Source organism: Martes martes (genome assembly GCF_963455335.1).
Source record: "Martes martes genome assembly, chromosome: 11".
NCBI lineage: Eukaryota > Metazoa > Chordata > Mammalia > Carnivora > Mustelidae > Martes > Martes martes.
In genome coordinates, this window is record NC_137899.1 from 81,163,606 (window position 1) to 81,179,292 (window position 15,687).

The window sequence follows — 15,687 nt, forward strand, 5'->3', positions numbered from 1 at the left end:
AAGCGAGGAACAATTTGTTAACAGTAGATAGACCCTTGACATTTGTGAGAATAAGGGAATTTCCAGTTTGCCGATTTTGCACATGACCCTATGGCGTATGATTTCCATGTTTCCTCACTGGCAAATTGAGGACAATTTAAAGAAGAAAGGTCTCCATGAAATGAGCAAGAAAGCCATCATGAGACACAAACGCTTCTGTGGCCAGAAGGGCTCACTCTTTAGTTGGAGACCACACTCACAGGCAGACTGGCCATAAAGCGGGGGCTTCTGTGCCCATGTGAGTATTGGGGTTCACAGGAGGAGTAGGATGTTGTGGGGGCAGGGGAGCCGAGAAGCTGGATTACAATTAGGCAGCCCTTCTACAGAAGCCTTTTTTTTTTTTTTAATTTTCTTATTTATTTGACAGAGAGGTACAGCAAGACAGGAAATCACAAACAGGGAGTGGGAGAGGGAGAACAGGTTTCCCGTGGAGCAGGGAGCCCAACCCGGGGCTCCATCCCAGGACCCCAGGATCACAACCTGAGCCGAAGTCAGACGGTTAACTACTAAGCCATCCAGGCACTCCCTCTACAAGACTTTTTGGTAAACTGCTTAAAGAGACCTCAGAAAAAAGCAGCTCAAATCACCTAAGACCTAGTTGTTGGTCATGACGCTAGTAATTGCTTTAAGGATAGCTTCACTTTCATAACTAATTATGTACTTAAAATTTTATACGATTATTCTTAAAGAGGGGTTTAACACTGGATAATCTCCAGGCTCCAGAAGACTTGGATCCACTCCTGCTTATGCAATAATTCATCTGGTTTTGGTTTTTTGGTTTTTTGGTTTTTGTTTTTGTTTGTTTTTTTTGTTTTTAACATACTTCTTGAACACCTAATAATGATGAAAAAGCCTTGGGGACAGTGAATGGGGCAGGTGTGGCCCCTCCCCTTGGAGAAAAATGCCTTTGGGGCAAAGATCCATTTGAAACAAGCCATCATCCTAAGTGGGATAATGCCCGGAATGCGGTCTGTGGGAGCTGGGAAAACTGAGCTGGCCTCCTGCATCATGAGAAGCCTCTCCTTGGGTTTGAGACTTACTTAAGACCCAGGCCTGGAGCCTGGTAGAAGAGGCAAGGGCATTCCAGGCACAGGGTGGAGCACGGACAATGGCCTGGGGATGATGGAGCAGACAGTAGGGAGTTCAGAAGCCCAGTGTGAGAGTTGCAGGAAGTGACCCCAGCTGAGAGTTGTGATGTCAGTAAGGCCTGGTGCTGGAGGGGCCAGAGGGCACAGTAAAGATTCTGTCCCAAGGACAATGGAAGCCATTCAAGGATTTTAAACAACGAATGACCCACGGAGATTTGTGTTTTTAAAAGGTTACTCTGTTAAACAGAGTACACTTATCTTGATGAGCACTGAGTAATGTACAGAATTATTGAATCTCTATATTGTACTAATATAATGACTGAAACTAATATAACATTGTATGTAAACTATACTGGAATTAAAAAAAAAAAAGGTTACTCTGTCTATACTGCGGAAAAGGGGAAAACGTCAGTCTTCCAAGAAAATGAGGACAGCAGCTTTGACTCAAGTTTCAGGCAGAGAGGAAGTCAAAAATGAAGCAGGAATTCAAGGGCTGTTTCAAATCCAGGGGTCTCGGCCTTGTTGATTAACTATTCCCACTTCGGCAAGAGGGAGCCAAAGGTCACACACAGGCTCCAGCAACTGGGGTGGGGGGTGGGGAGGATGCCACTTTCAGAAATGAGGAAGTCTGAGCTTGGGATAGGGGAAGCAGAAAGAGGGGAATCAAGATACTGGTTTGAGGCAGGTTGAGTTCTAGGTGACAGCGAGACACCCAGAGGCAAACAAATTTTAGTGCAGTAAAATAACACGTCATTGTAAATGTGGACCTTTGGAGTCTTTTCACATCACTGAAACTACTCATATGAAATCTGTGACTGACAAGGTTCGACTACAGAATAAACCAGTGGACACGGGGAAATGAGATTTTAATTAAAGAGATTCATGTAAGTCATTCATTTTGCTCTATTATGTGGTTATCAACAGAAATGCCTATGTATTTTGAAATACAAAGAATTCCTGAAATGACCAAATTCTTCCTGATATTTGGAGGTTATCAAAGAACACGCAGAAACAATCGTTAGATCCTCACAACACTTCCAAACATTGAGAGCCAAAAGTACATAACCCACAAGTGAAGTAACTCACTTTCAGGCGGAGGGTCTCCCGCCTCGTGGAGAGTTGGGCTGATGCAGTTCTTACGTACAAGAGGAGGCAGGAGGTCTCCGATGACTGGCTCCAAGTACTATTCAATGAAATACCGGATCTGCAGGACGGGTATTTCTGACTTTTGAAGGTGCTGATGAGTTTTGCTCCTGTTGAGTTTCCATTAACATTAAGACACTTGCTGGGATTAACAGTTGCCTGTATGTAAGAGGGCAAACTATGGCTCAGGGATAACATCAAAGACTTCCACTTAACAGCAGATGATAATGAAGTCCAAAACTCCTTGACATGGCTTTCAAGTAAAAAGTATTCAACATCCATATGCATCTACCATGATGCTGGGGGCTGTTAAAAAAGAAGAAGAAGGGACGCCTGGGTGGCTCAGTCAGTTAAGCATCTGCTTTTGGCTCAGGTCATGATCCCAAGGCCCTGGGATTGAGCCCCGAGTCGGGCTCCCTGCTCAGCAGAAAGGAGAACCTGCTTCTCCCTCTGCCTGCCACTCCACCTGCTTGTGCACTCTCTATCTCTGACAAATGAATAAATAAAATCTTTTTTAAAAAGAAAAAAGAAGAAGAAGTAAGACTGGTGCGTAAGATATCAAGGCATTCTCTTGGAAACAGTCCATGAGCTAGGGTCAGTCTCTGCCCATCTCCACTTCCTCCCCACCCCTAAGCAGAATGCCCTGGGTTTTGTTTTTATTTGCTTTCATACTCCTGTGCGTTTGCTCAGAGTCTGCTGTCTCTGCCTGGAAAGCTTGTTATCAGCTTCTGTGCCTTCTCCAACTCCCCCCACGTGGGCTGCCGTGCTTCTTCATCTGTACTCCATGTCTCTCCTTTTGCGGGCACCTTGGCTGAGCTGTCCCTGCACTGTGTTACTGTCAGCTGTCTGCCTCTCTCCCAGGAGTGTGAGCTCCTGAGGGCAGGGACCAGATCAATTTCTATTTTTCTGTTTGTAATCCTAGCTTCCAGCACAGTACCTGTCCACACAGCCGCCACTTAGTAAGTGTGTGTTGAATAAACAAACAGATGATAGCATTTTCAAGAGGAAACCAAAAGAGAAAAAAGACTGAAAGAGCAAACTCTGTTTTTACTAAAAAGGAAATCGCCGATATAGTGTGAAATCGTGGGTATCTGACTGTGAATCAAGAACCATGAAAATAATTCTCCCCAGGACAGATAATTTTTTAACAAAAGATGCTAATCGTCAAAAGGCGGGTATATTATTGACTTTAAAGCAATTCAACCCCAAAACACAATGTAATCAAGTAAAAAAAAAAAAATCCTGAAATAGAAAATGCCAATGCATGGAAGACATTTGATTGGGTTTTTTTTTTTCCTCAAGGTAGACAAATTTGTAAAGAAATCTTAATTATTCATCATACTTAAGTCTGGCCAGGCTCAGGTAGTCATGTTTAACTGCTCAGCAGAATTTCATCCAATGGATTTAAAGTTTGTGGGGATTCCAGTGAACTAAGATCATCCAGGAATTGTAATTATTATGGGAACCAGAGTGATTAGATTAGGATATCTAAGAACCATTGTTCTGAAGGTACTGTCCTTGAGAGGCCATAATTTTTTTTCTCAGTGATGCTGTCACAGAACAAAACTCTTCCAGACTCATTTCCAAAGTCGTTCATCAGCCATCCAAGATTTGAGAGAAGAAAGTCACATAAGACTACATTTATTTTGAGTTGTTCCAATGAGAACACTAAACTATATTGGGTGATCTTCAAGAGATTAGTTTCAACACAATGGAAAGAAAATTTTTTTAACGATTTGAGACATCCAAATAATGAAATGGATTTTTGCTAATGTATAATTTTTACTGGAAGTATTCAAGCAAACTCTAGATGACCCCTTGTAGAAGTGATAGAAGGTTAATGTATTTCAAAGTCCCTTTGAATGCTGAGAACCTGTGATTCCAAGAGTATCTGAGTAATTGTTTTATAGTCACCCTAAATGTACATTACAATCTGCATGCAGTAAGCCAGGTGTGTGCTCAAACATCACCTTATTACAGACATCTTACCTGTGTGAAATATTATCCCCATAGTCTTCTTTCTTCCCTCTTACCCTGCTTTTACCCTCCTACCCTATTTCTCTCCATAGAGCTTCTGTCCAATGTTTTTTGGTTTTTATTTGTTATTTATATATTGTTTTCCCCATCTAAGGAATGTAGGGATGCCTGGATGGCTCAGTCAGTTAAATATCTGCCTTCGGCTAACGTCATGATCTCAGGTGCCTGGGATTGAGTCCTGTATCGGGCTCCCCACTCAGTGGGCAGCCTGCTTCTCCCTCTGCCTCTGCTCCCCCTGCTTGTTCTCTCTCTCTCTCTAAAAAATAAATAAATTTTTTTTTTTTTAAAAAGGAAAGGAAGAAAGAAAGAAAGAAAGAAAGCTCCATGAAGAAATGGATTTTGTTGGTTTTCTTCACTGCTCTAACTCCAGAACCTAAATTGAAATCTGGCAGAAAGTGTGTGTTTAATGTATTATCCAATAAAAATAATATTAAAATATTACCAAAAAATTACAAGCGAGAGAGAGCAAAAGGAAGAAAGGAGAGAAAGAAAAACATGATTCCACTACTTTTTGGTACATAGTTATATACTCCTTGTATTTTCTTCTCATCTCTTTACTTTCAAAAAGGTTTTTATATAGTTGCAATCATCATTCATTTTTTTACCTAAAATGTTTTATACAACTGAATAATCCTCATCTCGTTCACCAAACTGGCTATGGTGATTTGATGTCATTTCCAAAAGTGAAACCCATTTTCACATAAAAAAAGATGTGTGACCAGTAAGGCTACACAAAAGGTATATGCCACAGCCCAAAGAAAACCAACAAACTCACCATTTCTAATTTCATAATCATCTCTCTCTTCAGTATCATTGAAAAGAGTCATAGCTATTTTTGGAGGCAGAATACCATTATGAGCTAAGATCATAATAGCCAAAACATTCTTGCCAAAAAAAAAAAAAAAAGTTGGAAGACTTACACCTCCTGATTTCAACACACACTACAAAGCTACAGCAATTAAGACAATGTGGTATTGGCATAAAAAATAGACAAACAGATCTATAGAAGAGAAGTGACCCTCCTGAAACAAGCCCTTACATTTGTGGCCAGTTAGGAGAAAGTATAGTTTTTTCCCAAAGAGATGCTAAGTCAATCAGATATTTATATGCAAAACGATGAATTTAGACCCCTACGTTACACATATGTAAATACAAGTTGAAATGGCTAACAGACCTAAATATAAACATCTAAAACTGTAGAACTCTCAGAAAGAAAACATAGGAATGATCATCTCTGATCTTGGGTTAGGAAAAAATTTCTTAGCTATAACATCAAGAGCTCAAGCACTAAATGAAAAAAAATTTATAAATTGGACTTCATCAACATTAAAAGCATTCACTCTCCAAAAGACACCAACAGACAACCACAGAATGAAAGAAAATACCTGCAAATCATATACTTGCTAAAGTCCAGAATATACTCTAGAACTCTTATAGGCCAACAATAGGAAGATGACTCAATTTAAAATGAGTGTAAGATTTCTTCCAAAAAGCATTTTATGGAAGTAGAAATGAACACATGAAATGATGCTCAACGTCACTTGTTACAAGGAATGAAAATTAAGACTTCAGGGAGATCTATTTCATGCCCACTAAAATGGCTATAACCAGAAAGACAAGCAGGAAGTAGGATGTGGAGAGACTAGAACTCACATCATTGCTGCTGAGAACGTAAGCAGGGGCAGCCATTTTGGAAAATAGTTTGGCCATTTCTTGTAAAGTTAACTATAGATGTACCATATACCTCAGCAATTCCTCTGTTATATACCTACCCAGAAGAAATGAAAACATATGGCTACACAAAGACTTGTGTGTAAGTGTTCACAGCATTATCTCTAACAACCCAAACTTGGAAACAACACAAATACTCACCAACTGCTGAATATAATAAACAAAATATGGTCTATTATGCATGTACTAAGATGTGCATATTTCTATGCATACACATTTAACAGCTCTTTATCTATCTGCATGCTAAAATGACCTGTAAACTATGTATATATATTTTCTACACTCCTAAGAATGTGGACGTATATATATATATAATTTCATGTTAGCATCTCTTCAGTTTTCAGGCCAGACACAAATCTGGGTTCAAATTCTAGTTCCACCACTTTCTAGCTCTGTGGCCGTGAGCTAGTTGCTTAACCTCTCTGGCTGTTGTAGTAAAATATGGATGAAAACATACACCTGACAGAACTGTGGGACTCAAGGAGATAAAATATATAAACTGCTTAGCACTAATAAACCATACCCCGTATTAGTATTTGTCTTTTTGGAGTTTTATGTGCAAGCCTAGTTGTTTACTAATACTCTCGGTTGAGGAGAAGGAAGCCATGTCGTGCAGTGGAGAAAGGCTTCTGGCTGTCTGACTTCAAAGTTTTCATGTAAACTCTCAGAGCCTCCATTGCCAAAATCCATAAAGGAGGATAATCATCTCACAGGACTTGTTACCACTAGTGCCTCATAACCGCAAAATACAATAAAAGTTTGAGGTGCTGTATTAGGATAGCCTTTGGTTACCATCAATGCCACCCACAGAATGTTTTTAGAGGAACCTGAATAACCACTCATAGAGGAGTGATGTGTAGTCATTTCTCAACCTCTGAGATTATAATCAAAGAATCTTTTCATGGCCATGGTGGTGGTAGCGAGTCATTTTCAAAATAAATTGTATTCTGTTGCTTGAATACAACGTGAGAACTGTGTTACTCCCTATCTGAAGTACTCTCTGCCTGTCCTCATGAGCTATCAGGCTCAGCTAAATATGTCCCCAGCCAGTGTGTTAATAATCCCCACTGGTTCTGAGACCTCCATCCACCACTGATGTGACATTCTTTGTGTTCAAATGTCTAGCTGACGTCTGCTGCTTAAAACAGCCCATGCTTTCACCCCCTCTCTGCATTGTCACGGCCCTGTATCACTGCTCTTAAAAGGCCACTCCTAGCTCTGGTTGCTGACCAGCCTGCCCACTTGCCTCCCTGCCTGCTTCTGGCCGCCGTGAATGCCTGGTTCTTCGAGCTCCTTGTGGGTCTGACAAAGCAGGGACCATGTCTACCTTTGGCTACAGGAGAGGACTTAGCAAATATGAATCCATCGATGAGGATGAACTTCTTGCTTCCCTGTCAGCTGAGGAGCTGAAGGAGCTAGAGAGGGAGTTGGAAGACATTGAACCTGATCACAGCCTTCCCGTGGGGCTAAGGCAAAAGAGCCTGACTGAGAAAACTCCCACGGGGACATTCAGCAGAGAGGCACTGATGGCCTATTGGGAAAAGGAGTCCCAAAAACTCTTGGAGAAGGAGAGGCTGGGGGAGTGTGGAAAGGTAGGCTCTCGGGTTTTTCCTTAGCTACTCTCACCCTCGGCTCCCTACCCCCAACCCGGGAAACCTGTTTTCCCTAACTTCTCAGTCTGCTTCACTTATCTTTTCTTATAACCCATTTGCACCTGCTACTGAACAATTCCTCAGGCCACCCAGCGGATCATCATATGTAAAATTCTTAGCTGGGATCCTTTGATTGACTTTTGTCAATTAAGACAAAATTCTTCTAGATTCTTCTAGAGGAAAATGATCCCCAAGCAAGGCATGGGTTTAGATATATTGCCAAACATAAGTCTAATTTGAGCTGTGAGTTGCTAATGTGGCATAGTATCTGTGACACACATAGTATCTGTGACAGTTATATATATAACTGCATATATATATGCAGTTAAGTAAATTTATTTCCTTCTATAAAGACAGAAGTGGGTACTCTGTTTGCTTTGACTGTGATGGGTGGCTACAGTAAAAATAATTCTTTTTTTCCAACACCAAGAAGTGAGCAGAGGTGGAAAGTCCATGGGACTGAGAGCCAGGGGACCTTATTTTGAGTCCCTCTGCCATTCCTAAGTTGTGAGACCTTGAATAGGTAGTCATCTCTGTGGGGTTCTCTTTTCTACCTGTCCCTCAAGGGAGTTGAATCCAGGGTTGTTTGGGGTTTTTGTTTTGTTTTGTTTTGTTTTGTTTTTGTAAATCAAGAACCCCTTTGAGATTTTGATAAATTACAGACCTTCTCCTTAAGATAATGCGCGTGGGTTTGTGCATACATACACAAACTTTAACACTGAATTTCAAAATGATAACACACACATTCTGAAACCCACCTGAGGACCCATCTATGCCTATATAGATGACCCGTAAGATTCCTTCCTACTTTATAATGGTGATCTTGAGATCTGGAAATGTTCTTTTATTAGAGCTCACGCCTGTTAAGCTTTTGTTTTCTGCCCAGTAAACAGTTACTTTGAATTTTAAGTTACTCTAAGTTACTTTCAATTTGCCTAATATGTCATTAACAGAAGAAGGTTCAAAGGACTATGCCCTGGGAAAAATAGTAATGGCAATAACAATGTTAATGCCATATAATAAAGTCCTGAACTTGGAGAACACAGGTTAGGAGCCACAGTTTCAAACCTCTGGGCTCCACCAGAATCATCTCAAACCAAAATGGCCTGAAGCCAATGGCAGGACTTCCACAGTACTAATCTAGGCACTGTTAGATGATCTTGATGATAGGGTGTGTGGGCCACATTTGTAGCAAGATATGTGTGAGCCTTGTTCATGTCAATCATCACGGGAAGGGCCATTGGGACCAGGCCAGGGTCTGCCAAGGCCACGGTGGCTGCCTGCACAGAGGGGCAGAAGGGGGAGATGAGGCCAGAGCTGGGCTGGTCAGTTCTTCCACAACCACGAAACCACGATTTTTAGAGGTCTTGTCCCCCCCCCCCCAATGTGGGAATGTGTGTCAAAAATCTGGTAAGATATATAAAATATAACATTTTTTATAGTCCTTGAAGAATTTCCTTGATAAAAAGATGAAAATTGCCACCGGATATCCAGGATAGCCAGCCATCGTAGCAGTAACCCAACAAAGGCATTTTCATGTCACAGTGCCTGGAGATCGGTGGGAAACCAAGGGCAAAGCCTGCTGTCAGCTATGACGGAACCATCCTGATCCTGCCAAAGGTTTTGCTGATGCCTGCCAATGGCTTATCAGCTCAATTAGAGAGGCTACGTGTTGATGAACTTTGATTCCTTTCTCAGTAGTTAACTTTCCTCCCACTATACTTCCCCAGCTAGCCAGCTGCCTCTGTAGTCACAAGGGTGCTGAGCAGAGGCCTGTGAGTGGAGGGTGTAAACCCATTCCCACCACAGGACAGAGCCCCAGGCAGCCAGCAGGTGGGTGGGGGTGAGAGGGGCGTGTAACTGAGTAGTGCAGAACAGACCAGAAGGAAAAGGGGGGCTTTGTTATCAGGCTATCGGCTCTGTAAAGGCTTATGAAATTCATGTTCGGTGCTTGTTGAATGACAGCCTCTGCCCACTTGAGTCCACACAAATTATGCTGCCTTAAGCTCCAAGGGGCCCTGGAGACCAGAGGGTCTATAGCTCCCCTAACTTGAGTATCCGCTGGGTGTCAGGCATAGGGGCCAATAAGCTCACTCACATTATTTCATTGACTTCTCACCTTCTGCACGAGAACTGAGACCAGGAGAGGTTAAGAAATGCAGCTGAAGTGAACAGCTTATAAGGAGAGCAGACATTCAAACCAAGGTCTGCTGGTGCCAAGACTACCATTCTCAAAATGTGGGTGCCCAACGCTTCAGCTTACCTGGGAATTTCTCAGAAGTGCTCATTCTGGGGCTTCCCCAGACCTCCTGGGAGTGCGGCCCAGCATTCTGTGGTCTCACAAGCCGCCCAAGTGATGATGACACGCACTACAGTTGAGGACCACTCAGCTAATACCGTAGTTTCTCTGAGACCTCTCAGAGCTTTACTGACTTGACTAAAGTCAACCAGCTCTTCAGGGGTAGATCCAGAACCAACCAAAAACCACACCTCTTGCCTCCTTGCTTGTGTAATGATGCCAGGGAGGTGATCAGGAGACATGGTTGGCCCCTTCCTGTTGCCTTATTTATTCCCGAAGAGTGCCAACATTTGCCTTCTCTAGACTCACCCCTCAGGCCTCACCCCACCCCACCTTCCCATCCCCATTCTCACAAGGATCAAGGTGAACTCCAGAGCAGTGGCACATAGCAGACCTCTTACCTCCCTCTCCAGACTCTGCTCCCTTTTATTGTCCTTCTCCTAGATGTCCCCCACCTAGGGCAGCTAACCATCTCAGATTGTCTGGGACTATCTAAGCTTAAGAACTAAAAATCCTGCATCCTGGGAAACCCCTCAGCCCCAAGCAACCAGGACAGTCACCCGCCCAGCCCAGGCCTGTTCCCATCTTCAGCGGCTGGTAGTCAGTGTCAGTTTAGATCCATTCAGTCAACAAGTCTTTGCCAAGCCCCTGCTACGTGCTAAGCACTGTGCTGGGTGAACAAACCAGATATGATCCCTGTCCTCACCCACCTAACAGTCTTTTAGGAAAAATGACAAACAAGTAATTAAAATAGGTACTTTACTGGGGGTGCTACAATGCCATATATGGCAAGAATAATATAAGGGGATAATATTGGGGGGGGGGTCAAAGAAGGCTTCCTGGAAGGAGTGTCATGTAGATGTTACATGACCGATAAGGGTTTCAGATTTTGTCTCTCAGACACATTTTGAGGGGAAAACATCTCTTGAAGATAGAGCCTAAAGGTCTTTTAAAAACCAAAGGGGATACAGTTTAATGGTGGCACGAAAAGCAGTATACCTTAGTCTTTGAGACAGCTCCTTTTCCTCCAAATACTGAAACAGCTAAAACTTCACACAAACACACATGCACACACATGCACACAGCATCCCCCTTCCTCCTGCTCCTTAAGAAGGAAGTAAATAAAGACCAGACAACCATCCCGGGAGTGGCTGACCCCTTCCCCAGGCCATCACTTGGTGCCTGCCACTCCAAACAAGTGGATAATTGGAGGCTATCTTGTGGTAGCAACTGGGCAAACAAACCTGGAGACAGGCAGTGTTTTCCAAAGCTCATTCCACATGCCTCAGGCAGCAGGAGCCCTAGGGGTAAAAGAAAAAAAAAAGTTGCCAATGTGGAGGGAATAACTAAGGCTTTGGGGACAAGGGAGGGACTGGGGCTTTAGAGGAGACAAAAGGAAGGACTAAAAAGATTGATTTAGGGGAAATTGGACTCTGTCAGCAATTTCCAGAATTTTTTTTTTTTTTTAATCAGAAAAGACAGTGAGAAAAAAGAAGGAAGGGGTCACTCAGCTTCTTAGTATAAAGTCTCATAAACTGGAAAGACAAAGATAGAATTGAGTTTGTGTTCGTCTGAAAGTCTTTCATAATTGATACATGGTAAATAATTTAAGACCATCAGGCAAGGGCAATGGCTTGCTCTAAGATTTTCTAGTGTTCTCTGCTGTTTCACATATGGTTAGAATCTAGTTAGTGCCGGGGGCGGTTATCTCTCCCACCCCGTTTCTTCAGCAGGCCGTCTCATTTAACCCTGCACTAGCCTGAGATTTCAAGCTGATTTGCAGCAAAGGGTGACCTGAATGTTTTTCTGTGGAGCTAGGTTTTGACCCGCTGCGGCCATGAACAGTCGGCTTCCCTTCCCCACGGCAAACAGGGACAGCCGCTGGTGTCAGGTGGTGTGGGGTCTCTAAGACCCTGTGCTGGGCTCTACCCTAGAGGTAGTTTAATGTTGGAAAAACGGAGGACGCCCTGCCTTTGCCTACAGGTACACAAGCCGGGGCATAGAATACCTGGTGGCTGTTGCAGCTGCTACTGGAGGCAAATTTGAGGAAAAGTTTTTGAACGTTAAAAAAGGGAATCCATTAACATGTTGTATATTTTTATTGTCATTTCTTTATTTGAGATGGCGAAATAAGGATAGAGGAATGAGTCCAGGAGGGAGGGTTGAATTTGTTCAATTCTAAGTAGACAGGGAGTCAAATAGTTCAGAACAAGTAGTTAAGAGAATGAAAAATACAGCAAGGGTTTCCAAAGCTGAAGTTACAACTCATTTGTTCAAACTGGCAAAATGACAGTAAATTTTAATATAACAAATAGAATTCTGGATATTTATTCTGCAGAAAACGAAAGAAATGTTTGTTTTAAAAAAGAACTGTTGGAAGTTATGCAATGACATGTAAACCCTGGTTAGCCCAACTAGAAAGGTCAGAAGCAGGAGATGAACTTTTCTCTTTCATATTATTTGCCACGTGTTAGTTCCCTTTTTTATTTACCAAGATATAATTGATATATAACCTTATTTTGGTTTTAGATATACAACGTAATGATTTCATATATCGCAAAACCATGCGTTACTTTTGTAAATTTAACAAAAATGTGCTTAAAAATGACCAACTTAATGATGATACCGTGCTCTTCAGGTTGCTGAGGAAGATAAAGAGGAGAGTGAGGAAGAGCTCATCTTCACTGAAACTAACAGTGAGGTTTCTGAGGAGGTTTATACAGAAGAGGAGGAAGAGGAGGAGGAGGAAGAGGAGGAGGAGGAGGAGGAAGGAACAACTGAAAATGAAAAAGGCATTAATGGAGCTGTAAATTATGATAGCATTGATTCTGATAACTCTAGGCCAAAGACATTTAAAAGTCAAATAGAAAACATAAATTTGACCAATGGCCACAGTGGAAGGAACACTGAGTCGCCCACCGCCATTCACCCTTGCGGAAACCCTACGGTGATCGAGGATGCCTTGGAAAAGATTAGGAACAACGACCCTGACACCACAGAGGTCAACTTGAACAACATCGAGAACATCACATCGCAGACCCTTGCCCGCTTCGCTGAGGCCCTCAAGGGCAACACGGTGGTGAAGACTTTCAGTCTTGCCAACACGCGCGCAGATGACAGTGCGGCCATGGCCATTGCGGAAATGCTCAAAGTCAACCAGCACATCACCAACATCAACGTGGAGTCCAACTTCATCACGGGCAAGGGGATCCTGGCCATCATGAGGGCTCTGCAGCAGAACACGGTGCTCACAGAGCTGCGCTTCCACAACCAGAGGCACATCATGGGCAGCCAGGTGGAGATGGAGATCGTCAAGCTGCTCAGGGAGAACACCACGCTGCTGAGGCTGGGCTACCATTTTGAGCTCCCAGGACCAAGAATGAGCATGACGAGCCTCCTGACGAGAAATATGGATAAACAGAGGCAGAAGCGGATGCAGGAGCAAAAACAGCAAGAGGGCTATGATGGAGGAGCCAATCTTAGGACCAAAGTGTGGCAAAGAGGAACACCTGGCTCTTCACCTTATGCATCTCCCAGGCACTCTCCCTGGTCATCCCCCAAACTCCCCAAGAAAGTCCAAACTGTGAGGAGCTGTCCTCCGTCTCCTGTGGCTCCGCCCCCCCCTCCTCCGCCACCACCCCCTCCGCTGCCCCCGCAGAGGCTGCCAGCTCCTCCTCCACCACCACCTCCTCCGCTCCCAGAGAAAAAACTAATCACCCGAAACATTGCAGAAGTCATCAAACAACAGGAGAGTGCCCAGCGGGCATTACAAAATGGACAGAAAAAGAAAAAAGGGAAAAAGGTTAAGAAACAACCAAACAACATCCTAAAGGAAATTAAAAATTCCCTGAGGTCAGTGCAAGAGAAGAAAATGGAAGAGGGTTCCCGACCTTCTACCCCACTCAGATCAGCTCATGACAATCTCATGGAAGCCATTCGGGGAAGCAGTATAAAACAGCTACGGCGGGTAAGTAACCCAAGAGCAGATTTGGGGGCACAGATATAGTACGTGAGTGAGCCTTCATTGCACAATGGCACTGAAGTCACCTCTGAAAGTGTTTACTCATGTTTAAATATTTTAGTATGCAAGAGCAAGCCTCCAGATTTGGAACACCAGGAGCAGGTCACCAGCGAGCACATTTCCATTTGAGAAGTGTGCCTAGACCACCTTCTTAGCATCCCAGTTCTGGAAGGACCAGGACTATTTTAAGATGCTCCAACTTTTAAAAATCCTGATTTGCTTAATATGAAAATTGGGAATACAATTTACACTCCAAAAAAGATTTGTCACTTGTCAAAATTTTTACCCCAGAGTTGCAAGTGATTTACAACCTCATTTATAATATAAAATTTGAATATTGACTAGCACACAGCAATAATCTATACGTGAGTTTGACTCGGAGAATATTGCTAGTGACATACATACCCTACAGATATTTTTCCCTGTATCATTTGTGTTGTTTTATTGAAAGAAAATCCCCTATTTTTATAGGTGGAAGTTCCAGAAGCTCTGCGATAAACACATGATCTTAAGAAGAGGATGCAGAATCACTCAGTGGTATTAAATAAGATGCATTGTGAGATGTTTCTAAAATGCCTTCTTCAATTTGAAATGTTTCCTGACTTTAAAAATAACCTCACCCATTGATTCCAAAAAGAATTTTAGGAAACAATCGGCATGTTTCTTCTGTAAATATGAAAATAAACTACTTTTTTTATGTTATGAGATTTGTACTGGCAAGAAGCAGGTTATTTAAAGATGCTCTTATATCTCTGGAAGTGTTGCTAACTCTGAGCTGTCATGAGTTAATGAAATGTGCTGTTATTTTTGTAATCCCAATAAATTTGGATTGAAGTTTTTTGGTTTTTTTAAAAACAAACCAATTCTTGTGTGTGTGAGTTGATACATCTGTCAGGTATGTATGTAACATTGCCAATATTAAAAATATGACATTCTAACCCAAAAAGGGCTTGAGTCCTTAGCATTTTCCTTTCTTTGTTTTTTCATGTCCAAGAAAATTCAGAGCTCTAAAAATTCTGAAATCAAAAATTTTCTTTTTTTTCTAATTTTTTAAAGATTTTATTTATTTGAGAGAGAGAGATCAAGTAGAACAGTGGGGAGGGGCAGGGGGAGAGGGAGGAGCAGACTCCCCACTGAGAAGGGAGCCCAATGTGGGACTCCATCCCAGGACTCTGGGATCATGACCTGAGCTGAAAGCAGATGCTCAACTGACTGAGCCTCCCAGGGGCCTGAAATCAAAAATTTTCTTAAAATCTTCTTGGTAGTGAGATAAAAGCTCTAGAGAAGTCCCCAAAGTGGCCGTTATCATAGTGGGTGCATTGACTTTAGACCCAGGATGTCAGCTGACACTCCAACATTCCCAAAAGGCTGATAGGTACCGAGGAGTCAACCCGATATTTACAACAATTTCTGGGAAAAAAAAAAAAAATGAAGGAAAGCTTCTTGGTAGAGGAAATAGTGTTGGGGGAATTCTGGAAAATAAGCCCTAAATTCAGAGCTATCTTGTGGCTGATACTAAAGATTCATCACTCTCGTCTCCCTTTGAACTCTCCTTAGATGAACCTTAGTCCAGTGGGCATCAACCTCTTTGTGCCCTACACAAATGGTGACGCGGACCTCCTTAGCACACATCCTAGGACGAAGGCACATGTATTTCTAATCCCCAAGTACTATGCG

At 42.6% G+C, this 15,687-nt stretch overlaps 1 protein-coding gene across 1 annotated transcript; it reads left to right on the plus strand.

Moving 5' to 3' along the window:
• Positions 1-7,137: 7,137 nt before the first annotated feature.
• Positions 7,138-15,425, plus strand: LMOD2 (leiomodin 2). Its single transcript, XM_080818906.1, has 3 exons — positions 7,138-7,630; positions 12,628-13,956; positions 14,482-15,425. Exons 1-3 carry the CDS (start codon positions 7,358-7,360, stop codon positions 14,506-14,508), a joined length of 1,629 nt encoding a protein of 542 aa, XP_080675032.1. The 5' UTR covers positions 7,138-7,357; the 3' UTR covers positions 14,509-15,425.
• The last annotated feature ends 262 nt before the right edge of the window (positions 15,426-15,687 follow it).